At 42.8% G+C, this 20,126-nt stretch overlaps 1 protein-coding gene across 6 annotated transcripts in view; it reads right to left on the bottom strand.

The window, feature by feature from the left end:
• Nucleotides 1-20,126, bottom strand: part of TENM2 (teneurin transmembrane protein 2) — a 1,283,414-nt gene that overhangs the window by 134,641 nt on the left and 1,128,647 nt on the right. For all 6 annotated transcript variants that reach the window (XM_003900492.5, XM_021940242.2, XM_021940246.2 and 3 more), the window contains 2 exons: nt 7,381-7,575; nt 833-1,033 (listed from right to left, as the gene is read on the bottom strand). In XM_003900492.5, coding sequence (XP_003900541.5) covers nt 833-1,033; nt 7,381-7,575 — 396 coding nt within the window. The remainder of the gene's footprint in view (nt 1-832; nt 1,034-7,380; nt 7,576-20,126) is intronic.

Raw genomic sequence — 20,126 nt, 5'->3', positions numbered from 1 at the left:
CACCTCCTTCTATCCTCTGCACAGCCTTGCCAGGACCACCAGCATCAGAGTTGAAGCCAGAGTTGAGTGGGCTGAGAAGACATCCCAAAATAGCCCATTTTAACTGACTCTTCTCCTTTTTTTTTTTTTTTTTCTTTTTGGAATGAAATATTCATTTCTTTCCCATTGTAGGCAAAGCTTCACATCTATTCTCTTCCTGATTGCCATGGCAATCTGACAGCTGTCTCACTACCCAGAGGAAGGGGGTGGAATGATCGCTTGCTTGGATAGGGACTTGTCAGTGTGAGCAGAACCTTTCTCAGGAAGGTTGGGACTGGCTTGAACTGTTGAACTGTTCCGTTTTTAAGGTCACTCTGGAGGGAAGACACATGCTCTAAATTTTAGGAAAATGAAGTGTACAGCGTGACTTCATTATTTTCCTGTCACTGGAGTATTACAGAGCTTTAGAACACGTTCACGCAGCACCCCGAGGGAGCCTCTTTTCTGTTTTATGGGACGTTCCATTTAGTTTGTCTGGGGCTGAATTGTTCTGTTTTGTTTTCTGGTACCTTTAGGGAATGTACATAAGAAAACCTATAATGCAAATGGAAGCATCCCTCCTGGGCCCCTCATCCATTTGCGGTGATGGAACCAACCCAGTGCTTTTTGTTTGTTTCTCAAAGATCACAGACTCCACGACTGAGGAGAAGAGAATGAGAAAGACACATTGTGATTCATCAAAGTCCCCTTATCCCAAGCTAAGTGTTAAGAGTAGATTCCCATCCATCTGAGAATGGAATGGAACACAGGGCAGGAGTGTTGGAGAGACGAAGGAGAAAATCTTGTGGCTTACCAACAGAGCAGTCGGGACCCATCCAGTTGGGATCGCAGCTGCAGAGGCCCGTGTCAGGCAGGTACGTGCCGTGCCCGCTGCACTGGTCTGGGCACTGGACCCTTGCCAGCTCACAGTTCAGACCACCCCAGCCAGGGCTGCACAGGCATTCTCCATTCACACAGACCCCGTGGCTGGAGCAGGTGGGATCCAAGCAATCAACTGAAAAAAACAGAAACAAAAACAGAAGAATAAAAGCATTGATCACCCATGGAGGATGGGCCATGAGACATGGGCTTGCTGCCGAATGGACCAGTGGCTCACCAATTCCCATCCACTTGCTAGCAAGTAGAGCAGCCCAAGAAATACTTATGTGGTCTCCTGAAGAACACCCATAAAAAGTAAAAGGCTTCTTATTTGTCAAAACACCGAATCTCAAACTTGAAGAAGATGCAAGAGAAACAAAAAGGGGCTTTCTCAAGCAGAATTAGGAGAAATCAGATATAGAAGTATGCCATTCCACCTTTAGCATCTTGTGCTTATAAAGATTAGGACCTCGACTGAATCGTATCAGAGCATCTGCAATAGAAATGTGAATACTTGCCATGTTTCTACATGCGTTGCCAAACTGCATTGCCCCTCACTATAAGAGAGAAAAGTAGAGAGGCTCATTGTAACTTTACTAATACTTGACTTCAAAAGGTAACAAAAGATGAAAAGGAAAAACCAATGAAACTTATAAATGAATCACTTTCCTAATGAGGTTTCACTTAGGCTAAGTCTAAAATTAGTATTCATTCTCTGAGCACACACCCACTGAAGGAGTTAGTAAATGTGCAGGATAGAAGAGGCGAAGTTAGGTGTGAAAATGATTCAAAAGGGATCACCTTCCTACAGGTAATCACCAGGGGACTGGATTCCTATCTCTGGCCGAGGCACTGACCTTCTACCAGTCAATCAGATGAGTTGATGGGCAGAGTCCAGTCATTGTGGTTCTTGCCTGTTTCACTGTCTGATTGTTTGGCCATCTTAATAGAGTGGATATACATCCAGTAGGTAACTTGAACAACCTCACAGTGAGGAGAGGAGTGAGCTGCAAAGGCCAGTTCGACTTTTTGCATGAGAATGTGATCTCAAACCTGGGACCTCCATTCAATCTAAGGGTTGAATAAATAGGGCCTTTTAGAGGAAGCCCAGCTTTCTTATGTGTTCCTGTGTATTCTCAGGAAATGATGCAATGCCATTTGGAGAAGAGGGTTCTTTGTGTAATATGTGGTTTAATGAGAAATGATGGTCTAGCAGAGGGTTCAGATGTTGCTTTGTGGATCAGACAAATGTGGATGTATCGTCACCTTATTTGATTATGACATATTTCTCCTGTTTTTACGGCTTCCAAATCAGGCCTGTTGGCCCAGATTAAAGGATTGCTTCTTCCATCACCTGGGGGTACAGCTAGCTTGGGACCACTTTGAATTCTCTTCTTGAGGAGACCACACTGACAGTGTTATTAAATCCTTCCTGTGTATGCGTGCTGTCTTATGGTTTAAATTCTCAGAAAATTTTGTTTTCTTTCCTTGCACAATGCCAAGATTGAAATATGCAAGACTTCCGGTCTCTAAATAATTCACTATTACACTAAGATAGTAATTCCTCAGGGTCTCAGCTTTCTGTAGGATCTCCTAAGACATTTTTTATGCTGAGTGTCTTTTTTTCTTTCCCTATGGGGCATAAAATAGTGGTTTTTTTTTTGTTTTTTTGTTTTTTCTGAGACAGGGTCTTGCTCTGTCACCCAGGCTAGAAAGCAGTGGTATGATAATAGCTTATTATAGCCTCGAACACATGAGCTCAAGTGATCCTCCTGCCTTAGCCTGCCAACTAGCTAGGACCACAGACACACACTGCCATGTCCAACTAAGCTTTTATTTTCTCTAGAAATGGGATCTTGCTATGTTGCCCAGGCTGGTTGTGAACTCCTGAGCTCAAGCAATCCTCCTATCTCAGCCTCCCAGAGTGCTGGGATTACTGGTGTGAGCCACCATGCTCAGCCATTAGTGTATTTTAATAGTGTATTTAAATATGATATTATTTAGATTATCCATGCCACAAACTAACCAGTCCTGAGGGACATCACACTTGAGAAATTTGGACTTATTAGAAATCACAATATTCCAAGAAGTTTCCAAAGGGCAGCCCTCCCTTGAGGCAAAAATAATAATTTTCAGAGGTAAGAGATATTTCTCACAATCCCATTTGCGTATTCTTAGGACGGTATTATTTATGGAAGTCATTTCAAAACCATTTCAGGCATGGGGAAAAAACAGTGGTTAAAAAAAATCAGGGGTACACTCCCCCAGAGGTGAATTTTAGTTGCTTATTATTATTAGTTGGAGATATTTATGATGATGTTACATAATCTTGTTACTATCACTTTACAGTTGAATTCATTGTCTCAGGGAATATAACTCCTGATGACATAAGCCCATTTGATACCTTCAGATTTGCTCCATTTAGGGTGGTGGAGCTCATCTGAATGTAAACTTGAGCTGAAAGCATCAAACACATAGAAGACAAAGGGCGGGCCGGGCGTGGTGATTCATGTCTGTAATCCCAGCATTTTGGGAGGCCGAGGTGTGTGGATCATGAGGTCAGGAGATTGAGTCCATCCTGGCTAACATGGTGAAACTCTGTCTCTACTAAAAACACAAAAAATTAGCCAGGCATGGTGGCCGGTGCCTTTAGTCCCAGCAACTCGGGAGGCTGAGGCGGGAGAATGGCATGAACCCAGGAGGCGGAGCTTGCAGTGAGCCAAGATCATATTACTGCACCCCAGCCTGGGTGACAGAGTGAGACTCTGTCTCAAAAAAAAAGAAGAAGAAGAAAAAAAAAAAAGACAAAGGGCTGTGCAGGGCCTTTGGTGTCTCATGCCTAGCACAGGTAAGGGAATATACCAGGTGTTCAATACACAGTTGCTGCAAGAATGAAGGACAGACTATGCTATAAGCATTTGTCATTGATGGGACAACCTTCTTGTGTAGAGAAAGGACTGATGGGAAAGAGAAATGGTGCTAACGATTTCTTGCTTTTGGAAAAAATTCATATTTGGGGATCTGTAAATTATGAACAAATTCATTCAGAACGCATCATGTTTATATTCTTCCAATAAAGGAAATTCTGAAGTTCTAGTTTTTCACTCTGCCCTCATTTCTAATAAGGCAAATATCAAAATATACACAAAAATATCTTGTGGCTTGTTGCTTCAAAAATTGCTCTCAACCTATAATTAGCCATTTAAAATATTTGGTGAGGTGCCAGCAGCTAGGAACTTTCAAAAAAAAATCACAATCTTTTTCTTAGAAGGATGAAATAATAAAAAGTAATACACTAAAAAAAAATGAAAATGGCATTTTTTTTCCAGATACATTAGCTCTCTCTTCTCTATCCTGAATTATGGTATAAAGGAAGGAGGAAAATCCACAGAGATTTATTAGCACCGGTACTAGAATGCCATAAAAAAAACCCATTTATTGTATCTAAAAATATGAGTTAACCCTTTCTCTGGTCAGTGATAGCAGTAAATATGCCCTTTGTGCTATATAATTACAGCAGTGGATGGAATAACTAAATTCAAACTTCAAGAGGAGCAGTTTTACTACGAATTTTAAATTTGGTTCCGATTTTCTAAGATGGTCTTGTGGCCACGTCCTTAAGAGTCTTTAGCAGGCAGGAGGGACTATGGCATTTTACGAAGCTTTATAAATAGAAACAGTGTTACACTTAAAAGGGGACAGTGGCCTTTACCAGCTAAGTACCATGTGCCTCGAAACACCAGCCCCCTGGCAGCTGAAATCATTAGAACTCATTTAGTCTTGGGCCCTCTGTAGGTTTGACAAAAAAGGGTTGTGAATGCAATTTCTATCCCTAAGGATAAAAAAGGAGGTCAAGGAGTTTTACAAACAATATGTACTATAAGCCCCTGAAGAACCATGAATTACATTTATGAAGTTAAATGTCATTGAAAAATGACTCAACCATGAAACTGACATGAAAACATGGCTGACTTAAACTAATATGTCAATTCCTCTCTCATCACCTTCCCACTCCCCCAGACATCATTGAATGAAACCTCACGAACACATCCTTTCATTTTCTTGTGCAAATTTGTTAATAGTACAACCATGTTTATGCAGGAAAAACGAAGGGATGGCAACTATTGATTTAGTTGCCATGGCCATTTCAGGTAAATTGTTTGAACGTTATGACTATGATGAATATCAGAAATAAAAAAGCTAAATTGAAGAAAAAGTGCTGATCCAGACTTTCTGATTCCATTTCCTATTTTGAAAACAGCATATGAATCACCTCGGTTCATTTTTTTTGGGTAGCAGAAATCAATAGAGGAGATTTCATCCTTTCATAATGATTCACGTGGCTTGTTTGGTTGGATGGTTAATTCACTCTGAACATTTAAATAAGACTGGGTGGGATAGTGAGAAAGTTGAGAAAATCACTTGAGATTCCATGCATACAGCTGTGTATAATCTTTACTGGAGAGAAAAAATTCGAAGACTGGCAATGTTGTTGCCCTAGCACTTTCCTTTCTCCAAATGATGCATGCAAAAGGTCGTTTTAACCTTTCTTGTCATATTATTGGCCTCTCTTATGTTTTCAGCGAATGCAGCTTTGCCTCCTGCAATCCATTTATCTTTAAGAACTTTAACCTTTCAAGCAGGGTTATTAAATCAGTATTTCCTCCATCCAAACTCCCAATTTTTTATGATGCAGACATAGGGAGGCTACCTTTTATAATAGAGGAAAAATTATGTAGAAAACTGAGCAAGTGAAGATCTGGGGGTCAGACTTCTGGGCCCCATTAAGGGCATTACTGCTGATATATTGAAAAATCTTAGAGGAATAATGTTATGGAAGCTGACTTTTGGTAGCCATAGTTCTAAAAACGATGAAATACGGGGTTTCACAAGGGAACCCTGTGTGGGTGTATCTAAGTATAAAGCACTGTCATTACTTTGTGGTGAGAGCTGTGATGATTGATTATTTTGTATGGAACTCTGGAGATCCACTGTTGTGGGGATGAAAGAATCAATCAATTAGCATCTGAGAACCTCATAAAACCTGAGATCCCTTGTTAGCCTGGCCATGAGGAACACAGAATGCATATGGCATCCAACAGGATCTTTTTTATGGGGACATCTTGGGTGGTTACCTCAAGTTCATGCAGAATAGGCAGGGGCTTCACTTTTCCCCCTTAGTTTATTGGGCAAGTTGATACTTCTATTTCTATTGGGGACACGGGAGGGAAAAGGGCCATTTGAGTTGTGTGAGGACATTTCACTGGGAGATTGACTTAGACAAAAGGAGCCTCAGCTGGAAGACAATGACGAAGCCAATTCAGAGATTGGGGAATGGGCAAGGGGCTGAGAGGGTCTATGATCGTACCTTCCTACCAGCTGTGGCCAATTCTTTGTATGGTGAGAAGTAATCAATGGGCAACCAGAGACCATATTGTGCAAGGGCAAATACAGAGCAGGAAGGCTGACAGGCAGCATGGCTCTCTCTTGCCTTATAGCTACTGCAAATCAGTCCCAACATTTTGGCACAAAATAATTTATCTCAAATAACTGATCAAGGTAACTAGGACTAGTTAGAGCTGCTTTTGGATCCCCTCCAGAGAGGTGCTCTTTCTCCCTGTTCCTGGATCCCCTCTTCTATGTCCCCCTCTCCTGATCTCCAGGCCTGATCTCTGACCATATTGTCAGATTAGATTCAGTTTATGATATCCCTGATTTTCACCCATGAGTGTGAGAGGCCCTTACGTATCTGCCAGGGTGAGATTTTCAGGATCCATCAAATCCCATCCCTCTTGCTGCACTCTCACTCTCCTCTAGTTTTGTGCAATTGTAGGTAAACCAGGCTAATTTGCCCTACATGGTTTTTCTAAATGACATAAAAAACCTATAGTCTTTCAAGCCTGATTGCTGTCTATTGATATTAATTTTTGGTGAAATATTTACACGGACATATATGGGTCTTAGATTACCAGGAAGAGTTAGTAACAGCAACAACAACAACAAACAGCTTTTTGTTTGGAATGGAGGCAAGGGGCTTAGGAATTCTTGTTTCTTTTCTCTGAATAGCTTTAGTAATTCCCAATTACTAAATAAAGCAGGAGAAAAGAGGAAGAAAGATAGGGCGAGGGAAAGGAACAAAAGAGGAAAAGAAAGAGAAGGGAGGGGAGGAAAAGTAGAAGGAAACAGAAGACAGAAAGACAAAGGCAGAGAGAGCAATTTAAAGAGAAAAAGGTGAAAGAGAAAAGGAATTAATTTCTATAAAGGAGAGTAAAACAAAACGTTTCTTCCAGAACCATCTCCAGAGGCCTTTCTTGTTCTACAGCTAAAGAAGTTTATCAAAGCAAAAGAGTTTGAAGCTTTTTGTGCAAAATGTTGAAACTTCTCTTGCAAAACACGCAGCCCGAGACTGGGCTCATTAGCAAATGTCGGGCCCTGCAAACACCTCCCTCTACTGCTGCCTAGCTCAGAGACTGGAGGGCTTACCTTCCTCACAGTGCTCGCCTTTGTAGCCAGCAGAGCAGACACAGTTCCCATCAATGCAGGAGCCGTGGCCCCCGCAGGAAGGATCGATGCACTGATTCATGGGCACGTCGCACTCTGCGCCTTTCCAGCCACTGTAACACTGGCACGTCCCTTTAGAATATTGTCCATTCCCACTGCACAGGACAGGGCAGGCAGCTGCACAAACCAAAGACAGAGCACCAGGTCACGAAGGATCAGCATCTGAGGGGCGGTGGCAGTCTAAGGAGGTAGAGCTGTCTGGCCTTGGGGCTTGGCTTACAGTGTTCTAGGTTGGGGATTCTGGCTGTGGAAGTGCAGAACCATTGCCAGATAAACAACATAAGTGCTACTGATAACAGCGGCTACCACCAGTTAAATGCTTGTTATGTGCTGGGCACGGTATAGAAAGAAGGCTTTATGTGCAATTCATGATTTCATCATCATAATCACCCTATGAGGTGGAGGCTACAATTGTGGTTCCCATTTTTGCAGGTGAGGTTCAGACGGGGGAAGTGACATGTGCAGTCACACAGCTCACAAGCAGGGGAGCCCAGCGGGGAACCAGGTTGGCCCAGCTTTGAAGTGGTGTCCTTCACTAAGTGACACTGAAGTACTTATTGTTGTTCTGTTGTTGGTATTGGAGGTTAGAATCCATTTTGCTGATTATTTCACCCTCAGATCAGTCGACTCTTATTCCTAATGAGTTTATGCCTATTAAAAAGGAAGGGGGGATGAGACACAGCTGAGCCACTAAAAGTCTCACTGCCTCAGTTTTCTTATCTATACCATGAAGAAATGAAGTAGTTCCCCCTTTATCCGCAGTTTCACTTTCAGTTTCAGTTACCTGTGGTCAACTGCTGTCTGAAAATAGGTGAATACGGTACAGTAAGGAATTCAGAGAGACAGAAATTGCATTCACATAATTTATGTTACAGCTACTGCTTTAATTGTTCTATTTTATTATTATTGTTAATCTCTTACTGTGCCTAACTTATAAATTAAACTTTATCCTAGAAATGTGCATGTAGGGAAAACATGGTATGTGTAGGGAAAACATGGTATGTGTAGGGTTTGTACCATTTGTGGTTTCAGGTACACACAGGGGGTCTTGGAATGTATGCCCTGAGGATAAGGACAGACTACTGTCATTGTGCCTCCTTCAAAGTGTAATATGTATAATAAAGTATAATGATTAAATATGCTTCACTTATTAAAAAAAAAGAAAAGGGGGCAGGTAGGCTGAAGACATGAAATTTCTAGCAGTTCACCCTTCAGCTGTACCCTCTTCCATCTGTTGGTGGGAAGAAGGTTGGAAAATCAGTGGGGATTGTCTGGGAGGAGACTACCTACAGCTTTAATCAGTTTGGCCTCAAAGGTGCCAATTCCCACCTTTCAGAGTTCATCAAGAATGGGATTTCAGTGGTCAGTCTCCTTCAGGTCTTGGACTTCTCACTTCCACATCAGTTTGTAAAGAGCCTAACTTTCTAGTCTGCCTTCAAATTTGGGCCTAAAATCCTCCGGCTATGGAAGTGGCATTTGGAGGCCTTCAGAAACGATGGACACAGGTGTTTCAATGACTCCTGGTGTTATCCATGGTTTGGAATGCACAGGTCACAAGAATTCTGCATGTGTGTGTATACACATCTACAACCTGGGTGAGCTCCCTGTGCCATGCAGCGATGGCATACCTAATCATGTCACTTCCTAGTTACCTGCCCCACCCAGCCTCATGAATCCCCTTTTGTTGTCATGTTTCTATGTAGTTTTTATGGTAATTAACTTTCCTCTGTGCATGTCTAATTTCCCAAAGATATAGTCAGCTATTCAAGACAGGGACTATGTTTATCATTGTTGATTTCCTTCTGTTGCTACATTCATCAATGGTGGCTTGATTAGGTAAACATTTCTCCTGTGTTTCTGATATTCAGAGATTTCCCAGTGGTAGGGGGTTGTGGGCAAGCACTAAATGGCCATTTATGAAAGACGTGGGAAGAACAGTCCCTGGAGTGAATCTCATGCTGTAAACACAATGCCTTTTTTTCTGGGGAAGTGCATATTTGACCTTAATTGCAAACTGATTTGAAATAGAACTATCTCATAGTTGACATACAATGAAGGGGATATTTCCCCTCAAAATGCTTTATAATAGGACAGTTGCCAAAACTATTGGGGGCGCTATTTTCTGTAGAAATTTTATCCTTATGAATGTACCAGAGAAGAAGAATGAGTTCAAAAGTGAGAACTTCAAAGCCGCACATTGAATTTAGATGAACTGTCTAAATGTAGGGATCATACTCTCTATCTCCAGGATGCTTAAACAGAGGAGTTTGTACAGAGTTGCTGCAGAGGCTGATTGTCTAAGAGAGGGTAGTAAAAGAGCTTTGAACCCAGGGTGCTCAAGATTTAAATTAGGGAACATGCAAATATGAACTAGCATGAGAAACTCTGGACTTTCTTAAAGTTTTGAGAGGGATTTAAGACAGTAAGTTTGTTCCATGCCAGTTCCTCCTGAGACTCATGCTAAGCTCTAGGTCAGGGATGGCAAGTGTGTGCGTATGAACTACAGTACTACCTTTCCACACCACTGCAGACATCACTAATTGATCACGGCATCTCGTTCCCCTGAGCCTAGACAGAGCCTCAAAACTGTCAATGCAGTGCCCAGGCTGAGACCGGCAAGCAGGCAGAGTTGGTATTCAAGAGAAAACCTACTTGTCATTTCTGATCTAGGTAACAGTGAAGGTATTTCCTGGTGGGAAGACTAGAATCAACATCACTTCTCAGCCCCCTTCCAGCCCTGCACTGAAATAAAAAAACAGTGAGAAGTATGGTTGCACAATGTGTACTTGGATGAGCTTCCAAGGGCTGTTTCTGACTCTCTGACCTAAGGGTTATATATTGGATGGGCTGTCATGGATGGCAAAGAAAGTTACATCAAATCACCAACACTAGTCTCTGATTACATCCTCCTTCCTCCCAAAAGGTGGAAGAGGGTGGAAAGTAAGGTGCAAAAGTTTTGTCTTTTTTAATTGATAAAAAATATAGATAAAATTCTTTTCTCTTCCCTTCCTTCCTTCCTTCCTCTTCCTTCCTTCCTTCCTTCCTTCCTTCCTTCCTTCCTTCCTTTTCTTTTTGAGACAGAGTCTTGCTCTGTCACCTCCAGGCTGGAGTGCAGTGGCATGATCTCAGCTTACTGCAACCTCTGCCTCCCTAGGTTCAAGTGATTCTCCTGTCTCAGCCTCCTGAGTAGCTGAGACTACAGGTGCCTGCCACCATGCCCAGCTAATTTTTTGCTTTTTAGAGATGGTTTTCTTCGATGTTGGCTAGGGCTGGTCTCGAACTCCTGACCTCAGGTGATCCACCCGCCGTGGCCTCCCAAAGTGCTGGGATTACAGGTGTGAGCCATTGTGCCTGGCCAAATTATTTCTTTGCCCTATAGTGACAATCGTTCCTCTCTGCATGGGAAACTTCAAATAGAAAAAAAATAGGATTGTCTAGAAGGTAAGAATGGGTTTTATTTAAAACCAGGTGCTTGGGAAATCAAATTTAAAATTTGACCTACTTAAATTACTCAGTGAAAAAAATAAAAAATAGGTCAGAGAGTTCTCCACCTTCCAAACGCAGCCTTCCTTCAGGGTTGCTGCATGCTCACTGGGAGTGTGGTCAAAAATGCAAAACACTGTGATGTTCACTGGAAAGCAGGACACTCGATGGGATTCGCTTATGCCATACAAAGAAGTGGAAGTCGGCACATCAGGGAGCGAGACTTTCTAGTAATCCAGTTGCCATGGGGCAGAGTGCAGAAACACCAGATGAGCTCCCTCCGGTGGCGGCTGGGGTGTCCTGCATGGAGAGCACCTTCCCTCTGGGGCAACTGATTGATTCTCAGACATAACTCAACCCAGGGCATCCCAGTATCTGAGGCTCAGGCTGATCTTTATTCAAGAGGCTGGATGTGAAATGGGGAAGCTCTTGTACTAATAGTCTTATATTTTTGCTATCACACAAGCTGCATTATTTTTTATGACAGGTTATAGAAAAATGACACTGACTGCCTACTCTGTGCCAAGAAGTATTATGGAGCAGAAGTGGTAATAGCAAGGGTTTTGGTGCCAGAAAGACCTGAGTTCAAAACCAAGCCTGTATCTTACCAGCTGTGGATTTTGGCAAGATTACTGCACCTCTCAAAGACCCAGTTTCCCCTTCAAAAAATTGTCTTTCAGCATTGATGGAAGGATTAAGTGAGATAACATGTATGGCTCACAGGAGGGGCTGACACTTGGTAGGCAAATGAACAGATGCTCCCTTATAAAATTTCCATCTCAATCTCCAATCTGACTTCAAGGGCTAATAAAATAAAGAAATGCCATAGGTCTTAAACAAGCACACACAAACACTAGCAACCACCAGACGTATGTCAAATCATACTAATGGAAAGATTTCATTCTTTCTTCTTCCAGTCTTTTCTGGTGTGGGAGGGAGTTGGTTGTGATTGGTCAGGTATGAAAGTGGAGCGTTTTGTGTCTCCGCATGTCTCTCTTCTTCCTAAGGCTTACGGGAGCAGAACATTGTGCATTCAAGCTTCTATGTAAAATTAATTAAAATGTTTGTACAAATTGACTATTCCTGTTTTACTAAATCTAGTAAATGGAAGCTCTAAGACTCCCACAGAAGAAAAATAAATTACCACTACCACTAACAACTGACAGGTTAACAGGCTGATGACAAAAAAATGACAGAATTTAGATTCACCTAAATGGTATAAAGCTCATTTTAATGATCCAGCTGAAGCTCCCCCGCCCCCCCGGCCTCCACGAAGTTCTCTGTAAGGGATGAGATGAATGATCAGTGTTATATACTCGGTGGGAAGTAACAGGAGAAGCCACCTGTCCACTTGGAGCTTGCAGTAGAGAGAATACATGGAGAAAAGTTAAGGATATTGGAGAGGCTCAGTCATAAAAGCAGAGCAAAAATGACTGCATCTTGACAAATAATTTGTGGGCTGGACTAGATGTGTAGAGGGAATTTCAAATAATGTATTTAAAAATTATTTGAAGTCTGTTTTATACTTATTTCATTTTATTGTTATTATTATTATTATTATTTTTATTTATTGGAGACAGGGTCTTGCTCTGTCACCCAGGCTGGAGTGCAGTGGCAGGATCACCATTCACTGTAGACTCTACCTCCCTGACTCAAGCAATTCTCCTGCCTCAGCCTCCAGAGCATCTGGGACCACAGGTGTGCACCACCATGCCTGGCTAATTAAAATAAAATTCTGTAGAGATGGGATCTCTTTATGTTGCCCTGTCTGAACTCGAACTCCTCAACTCAGGTGATCCTCCTGCCTCAGCCTCCCAAAGTGCTAGGATTATAGGCATGAGCCGCTACACCCAGCTGAAGTCTGTTGCAAAATTTCTTTGGAAAAGAGAGGTGAGAATGCTTAAAGTTAGTACTCTAAGCGAATTGTCAAAATAGCACTAATAGTTGGTTGCCTTATATCCCAGTTAGTCAGCAACAGTGATGAATAACTCACATGGGTTAGTAGCTTGGTTAGGTGGTAGAGGATAAGTGATGGAGAAAAGAAGATGCATTGTTCCTCCTGAAGCAATTGAGGATGTAATATTTGGGTCACGGAGGCCAGGTAAACAAAGATCGGTGACCCCCCAAACCAAAACTCCAAAGGCCACCCCATTGGCTTTTGAGGTTGTGGACTTAACTTGGTGCTGAGCAAAACAGTGTCAGAAAGGTGAGTTTCCCTTCTAGCAAGATCCCTGCAACTGGCAATCCATCTGGTAGAAAATTAAGTAATAAAATTTGACCCCCACTGCACACAGTATTCAAAAATAAATTCCATACTATGCAGCCATAAAAAGGAATGGGGTCATGTCCTTTGCAGAGACATGGATAGAGCTGGAGGCCATTATCCTTAGCAAACTAATGAACAGAAAACCAAATATTGTATATTCTCATAAGTGGGAGCTAAATGATGAGAACACATGGACACATACAGGTAAAAAACACATACTGGGACCTTCTGGAGGGTAGAGGGTGGGAGGAGAGAGAGGATCAGGAAAAATAACTAATGGGTACTAGGCTTAATACCTGAGTGATGGAATAATCTGTACAACCCCCCACGACACAAGTTTACCTATGTAACAAACCCACACTTGCACCCCTGAACTTGAAGTAAAAGTTAAAAAAAAATTCCATACAGATTAATGACCTAAGTAGAAAAACAAAAACTACAAACATATTAGAAAAAATACTGGAGACTAATTTTATTTTCCTGGGAGGGAGATATGTAAGACATAAATTCTAGAAACCATGAAGGAACAGAAGATCAGATTTGATTATAGAGAATTAATATCTTCTCTGTGACAAAGGATACCCTAAGCAAAATTAGGGGACAAGCAACTCTGAGAAGAAATATTTTTTTCTCATGTTTTACAGCATAACGTTTGATATCTGAAATACGCAAAGAACTCTTGCAAATTAATAAAAAGATGAATGAAAACCTAGGCAAAGCACATATCAGAAATAAGATAAGTTGCCAATAAAGGTAAGACAAGATACTCAGCTTCATTCAAAATTAAGTAAGTACAGATAAAAATGATGAGAAATATTTTTGGCTTATCTGATTGGGGAAAAAAATAAGGCTGCTTACACTCAATGCTGCCATGGCTGAGGGGATGGGCTCTCTCCATCCCAGTGGATGGGTGCAAATCAAATCTAGTTTTCAGGGAGATGATTTGTCACTCTGTGGACAGCTCCCTGGCTCACCATGCCCAAGCAGGAAGTCTGTTGACTTCGGCATTTCAGTTTTCCTGACCTATTAAATGGGCAGAGCTATAAAGGTCTGTATATGTAGGGAAGGAGAGAGAGAGACGAAGTTGGAAAGAGAGCTGGCAGTGATTATGAAATACAAATGCAAAGATCACCAGCCATCCTAAGTGTGATGCTCACCTCTGACCTGAACAGCCCTCTCCCCCACCCCCGCCACCTTCCTGCCCAGAGTACTCAGACACTTTAGTTGGTTTCAGTGGGGGCAAGAGTTGGCAGGACCCCCGTGAAGAGAGGAAACCAGATGGTGCATTGTGACAGATGGGGTCAGAGTCCCTGGCTCAGAGGGCCAAAGTTCAGCTACACCAACTTCCTCATTCCCATTCTGTCAAATGGCACATTAATAAGCAAGAAAGTGATTCAGGGAAGAATTTCCAGAAGGACAAAAAACTCATCAGGTGTGTCAAATCTCTGACATTCAGGAGCCATGTGGGGAAAGAAGCACACGCTGACTTAAGCACGAAAGTATAGATGCTTTAATTAATCCGGGGTGAATTTAATTGCTTTAGTTAAGTGGAAATCGGGTTAAAAATGATGCAGAGCATGCTGGGGTGTGTTAAAAACATGACATATGAGTTGGATGAATCGATAAATTAAAAGTGCACAGATGTTTTAATTAAACCCAGGGAAGTTAACGAAGATCGCAAGAGACTTTTAAGCCTATGATTAATTCAATTCATTTAAAATACCTGTAGAGATATGGGGATGCCTCCATTTTGAGAGTTATAAAAGTTCTCAATCGATAAGTACTTAAGCTGTTCTTTAAAAAAGTCTCCGTTGTTGTGTGTATGTGTGTGTGTAAGACTGAATGGCATTAATTACATAATGAATATTTAGATTCTTCGGAGTACACAGTAAGCTTTTCTGCAACTCAAGTCCAGACGGAAGTAGGTTTACGCTTCTGTTGTATTTGGAGCATCAAGATGAATTTGCAAGTTGTTGGCGTCCTATTACCTGCAAACATGGAAGCTTCTTGAAGGCATGAGGGGTCTGTTTCATCCAATGCTGCCTCTCAGCAGGCAGAACGGTTCTGGGCGTGGTGTAGGCTTATGAGTTAGACAGCCTGAATTTCCTTTCCTCTTTCCCTTATTTTTGCCAGCTGTGTGACTATGGATACTTTGCTTTCAGCCTTGATTGCTTTATCTTTGAAGTAGGATAAGAATTCTGCAGGACTTACCCCATAGTGTTTCCAAGGGGAGGAAATGAGATAATGATGTGAAGTGCTGTGCACAGAGCCTGGCACACAGACATCACTAGATAGGATTTTATTATCACTATTCTCATTGGGAGAAAACTGTTCCAACTGGTCACTTTGTAAAGAGACAAGATAGGGTAAAACGTCCTTTCCCTGTCCCCCATCCCAGCTGACCTCTTTCTAAAGACTGGTTTATTTCCCAGCACAAAAGATTTTCCCATAAACCACAGGATTTGCCCAGCTCTGTGTGCATCACGTCTCCCTAGGGTTAGGTATTCTGACTTCCAGGGCTGCTCTGCTACTCATCTAGTAGTTTAAAAAGGAAAACAAAAGAAGGGTTTTTAGTCTCAGAAGCAATTTAACTTCGGGGAGGGCTGACGAACTGAAGCCCCGCGAAGTGATTTCTGTTTGGTAATGCAACAGCCACGAGAAACATCACGGGCAGCCGTGTTTTGGAGCTTGCAGGCATGGACTCACACGTGGCCACCAAATAATGTGCACTGTAAGTTCCAAACTGGGGAGGAAAGGGCTCCTCCATGCCTGCTTGGCAAGCCAGGGGGATGAGAGGTCAAAAGTGATGTGACTGCCTCGATCTCTGTTCTCTTTGGGCAGTCTGAGCAGAGTTCAAGGGCAATTTATCTAGACTCAAACTTGAATGTGCATGGGAGGCATCTGGGGACCCTGTTAGAATGCAGCTTCTGACTCAGAATGTCTGGCATGAGGCCTGAGCATTTGGATATTTAACAAAATCCTGATGCTAGTACCCCAGACCTACTGGATCAGAAATTCCAGGTGGAGCCCAGCAATCTGTGTGTTAACAGATGATTCCAACAAGGGCTCCAGTGTGGGTATCACTAATCCAGTGGGTAAAAACATAGTTCAAAAACCATACCTGGGCAAGGGTCTTGAATCTCTCTGAGATTCAACTTCTTTAGCTGTGAAACAGAGATGATCATGACGTATGATATAAGGATGAAATGAGAGCATTCACTTAAAACCCTTTGCACAGCACCCGGCATGTAGTTGATCTTCAATAGGTGGTGGCGATTCTTCTTATGCTATTTTATCAAAGGTGACTTTGCCAAGGGTGTCTGCTCAGTCGCTTTCTGCAAAGCATATACCAAGTGCACCTGCTTCAAGCTCCTGCTCCTGGGCCTTTGCTGCCAAAGAATCCCTGTACGTTTCTTCAGGTCAGTGGGGGGGAGGAAAGAGAGGTGGGATTTGGCCATCCAGCTGTGGTGGGCTGAGGGACATTCTTTTGGGCAGCAGCTATGGCCCATGGCCTGTCTGCATTAATGAGGATTTCAGGGCAAGATGGGGTGGTAGAAGGAGATGGGTATGAATGATGGAAGGTTTGAAGGAGCTAGGATGCAGCCCTGGCTGTCTCAAGAAGGACAGCTGGGACCTGAGCCTCCTTCATGGAGAGAGAAGGAAACTCTGAGGGAGGCATTCCTGGTGACGGGGAGGACCATCCACCCTCAGGGAGGGGACGAAGACCTTTGTCATTGTTCTCCACGGTACAGAGGAAGATGTCTATTAATGGGAGACAGGAGAGCATATTGTGAGGCAGAGTCAGAGGGGGCTCAGAGAACCCCAGCTGCTGGCAGTATTTATTGTTGAGGACTTCAGGAGTGGTCACACTGCCCTGGATTCAGGGGGTCTTCCTGTCACGTCTCTCTCCTGGATGGCTATCAGGGCACAAGCTTCAGAACCAGGCAGACATGGCCCTGCTATGTAACCTTGGGGACATAGCTTACTTTCTCTAAGTCTTTGTTTCTTTTACTGTAAAATAGGAATAATAATAATGAATTATTTCAAAGGCTTGTGAAGGTGGATACTGGCTAACATTTAATACATGCCAAGCATGGTTCTACAAAGTTTCCGTGTATTTACTTTTTGGTCCTCACAGCAATGTAATAGGAAATATAGCTGTTGTCTCCATTTTACAGATGAGAAAACTGAGGCTCAGAGGGGTTAAGTAATTTTCTGAAATGGGTACGGTTAACTAGAGCAGCAAGAATTCAAACCGAGAAAATTCCAACTCTACAGCTTTCCTTCTTAATCACTTTGCTATTATGAGGCAATGCATGCACATTGTGGAATAAATGGCATTTCTTTTCTGTAAACTTTCTTTCCTTCTTTTTTCATTCCTCCTTCTTTCCTTCCTTTGCTCATGCCCTCCCTCCGTGCCTCAAAGGTGGCTGACTTATTGCTGCATGATTGATCCGACAAATTAGAACCTTGTTCTTTAGCACTCACTTTGGTTCTTGTGACATTTTCCAGTCATATTTCATCTTTATAAGCCTTGCCTCCTCTATTCAAGTAACCAGACATTTAACAAGCACATATTTTGTCCTGGGTACCAAACTAAATACAGGGAGGTACCAGGGGGACTGCTGGAATCTTGTCATGAGCAGGAGAACCACCTGGAGAGGAGGTGGCCGGCATGTGGCAGGGGCTGCTGCTGTGATGTTGCCAAGCCCAGGTGACTGCACGGTCATATCTGAGGGTGCTTCAGGGAGGTGGCGACTGTGAGCATGGCCTTCCATGAGGAGCAGCAGCTTGATAGGAAAGGCTGGGATTGATGTGAACATTCCAGCTGAGAAAACAGCCTGAGCAAAGAGGAAGAAGCAGGGCCTCACACTTTATGAAGGGTGACTATCGGGAACTTAGAGTGAGTGTTCAGGTTTCAGTGGGAGATGACAGTGCGAGAGTAGTTCAGATCATGGATGACCTTGGATATCATTCTAAGAAATGTGATTTTCATTTTCGGAATGTGGCCCCGACCACCTGCGTCAGACTCCCCCAGGGGACTTGTTACAAAGGGGCATTCCTGAGCTGCACACCAGTCCTACAAGTCAGACTGGCTGGCATGGGGGAGGAACCTGGAAATACACATTGACAACAATCTCTTCAGATCCATGTCTTTACACCAAAGCTTTTATAACCATGTGAGAGGCGACTGGGAGCCACTGAAGGTGTTTGAGGAGAGTAGTGACATGCCCCTAAGAGCTTTGGGAGAACTCTGGAGGTGGGGAGGAGGAATACTATCATGGAGAGGCTGGTGGCCAAGTGAGCAGGGCAGTGGCTCCCACAACTTAATATTTATATAGAAAAATCCAGCTGTAAGGATAGAGAGGAAAAATGGAGCAGAGATTGTTGGAGGTCGATGGAACAGGAGTTGGCAGGTGATGGGAGGAGAGAGGGTAAGAACATCAGGCTCTGAGGTCAGAAGATTTCTCTCTCTCTCTCTCTATCTCTCTTTCTCTCACTCAGGCTGGAGTTCAGTGGCAAAATCTCTGCTCATTGCAACCTCCATCTCCCAGGTTCAAGCAATCCTCCAAACTCACCCTCCTGAGTAGCTGGGACTACAGGCTTCACTACCATGCCCAGCTAATTTTCATAGTTTTTGTAAAGATGCAATTGCACTACGCTGCCCAGGCTGGTCATGAACTGCTGGGCTCAAGCGATCTGCCTGCCTTGGCCTCTCAGAGTGCTGGGATTATAGGCGTGAGCCACTGTGCCTGGCCAGCTTTTGTCTCAAACCCTGGCTCTGCCACTTTCTACCTAGGAAACTCTTGTTTCCTCTCCTGAAAAGTTTACTTGAGTTCAAACTCAGAATTCTAGTGTGTAAGCATCCCACAAGCTGCCTGCAAAGACAAAATTCCTTTATGCTTCACCTCTGAGATCAGTCTCATGGCTAGTCTAGTGTTGAAAGTCCAGGCCAGACTGCCTGGTTTGAATCCCAACAATTCCACTTACTTGCTGAGTGATTTTGAGCAAGTTACTTAAACTCTGTGTGCCTCATGTTCCACATCTATAAAATGGGATGATAATCATCTATAAATTAGGGCTACTGATGATTAAATGATATAATTACGTAGTTGTTCAGCACAGTGGTTGGCATATATAGTAAGAACTCAATAAATGTCAGCTCTGATGATGATGATGATGATTTGTTTTTAGTGCTGGCATGTAGCCATGAGGAATTGGGTGGTGGGTACTTTTGCCGGTTAACAGGAGAAGAATGGCAGGATTCCTGTTTTTTTCTTTCAAAGCTCCACAGAAGCTGGGTAGGAGCTGAAACCAACCCCTAGAGAGAAGACTTTATGTTCCTGTGGTTGTGGCATTTCTGGGCCTCCACTGACAGCTGTTTAGCAGCAGGAGTTGTCATTTCTAATAGCTATTAAATACGCATTACCTAACAACTACGGCTCTGGTGTGTTAAGTTTCTGCTGCAGGTTGAGGCCTCAAGCTCAGCCCAAATAATCCATCCGAGAAGCCAGTGTCAAAACAAAACAAAAAAACCCCAGACACCTCAGTTCTCTTCTGAAATGCAAGGCTGCTTTACAAACAATCCTAGGAAGCACCTGAAGTTAAAGCCTTCACATAAAAGCAAATACAAGGGAAAGGAATAATAATTAAAAAACCTCTAGCCCACAACAAATAGCATTACAGTAATAAGAAAACCGTGCAAGGGGAATAGTAATAACAAAAAAACTGTAGAATAAACAATAACTTGAATAATAAACACACTTATTGCTGGACAGGAGAGGTATCTGATGGAAAATGGTACAAATCGCTGGGAAAGAAATGCCACTTTTCCTGAAGTTGTGGATCTGAACAGCTTGCCTTCTAAGTTGCTCAATTAATGCAATTCTATACTATTCAGTCTTCTTGGTCGCATTTT

Source organism: Papio anubis, chromosome 5 (genome assembly GCF_008728515.1).
Source record: "Papio anubis isolate 15944 chromosome 5, Panubis1.0, whole genome shotgun sequence".
In the NCBI taxonomy this organism is placed as follows: domain Eukaryota; kingdom Metazoa; phylum Chordata; class Mammalia; order Primates; family Cercopithecidae; genus Papio; species Papio anubis.
The sequence above is the reverse complement of the archived record's forward strand: the minus strand, read 5'-3'. Positions and strand labels throughout refer to the sequence as shown.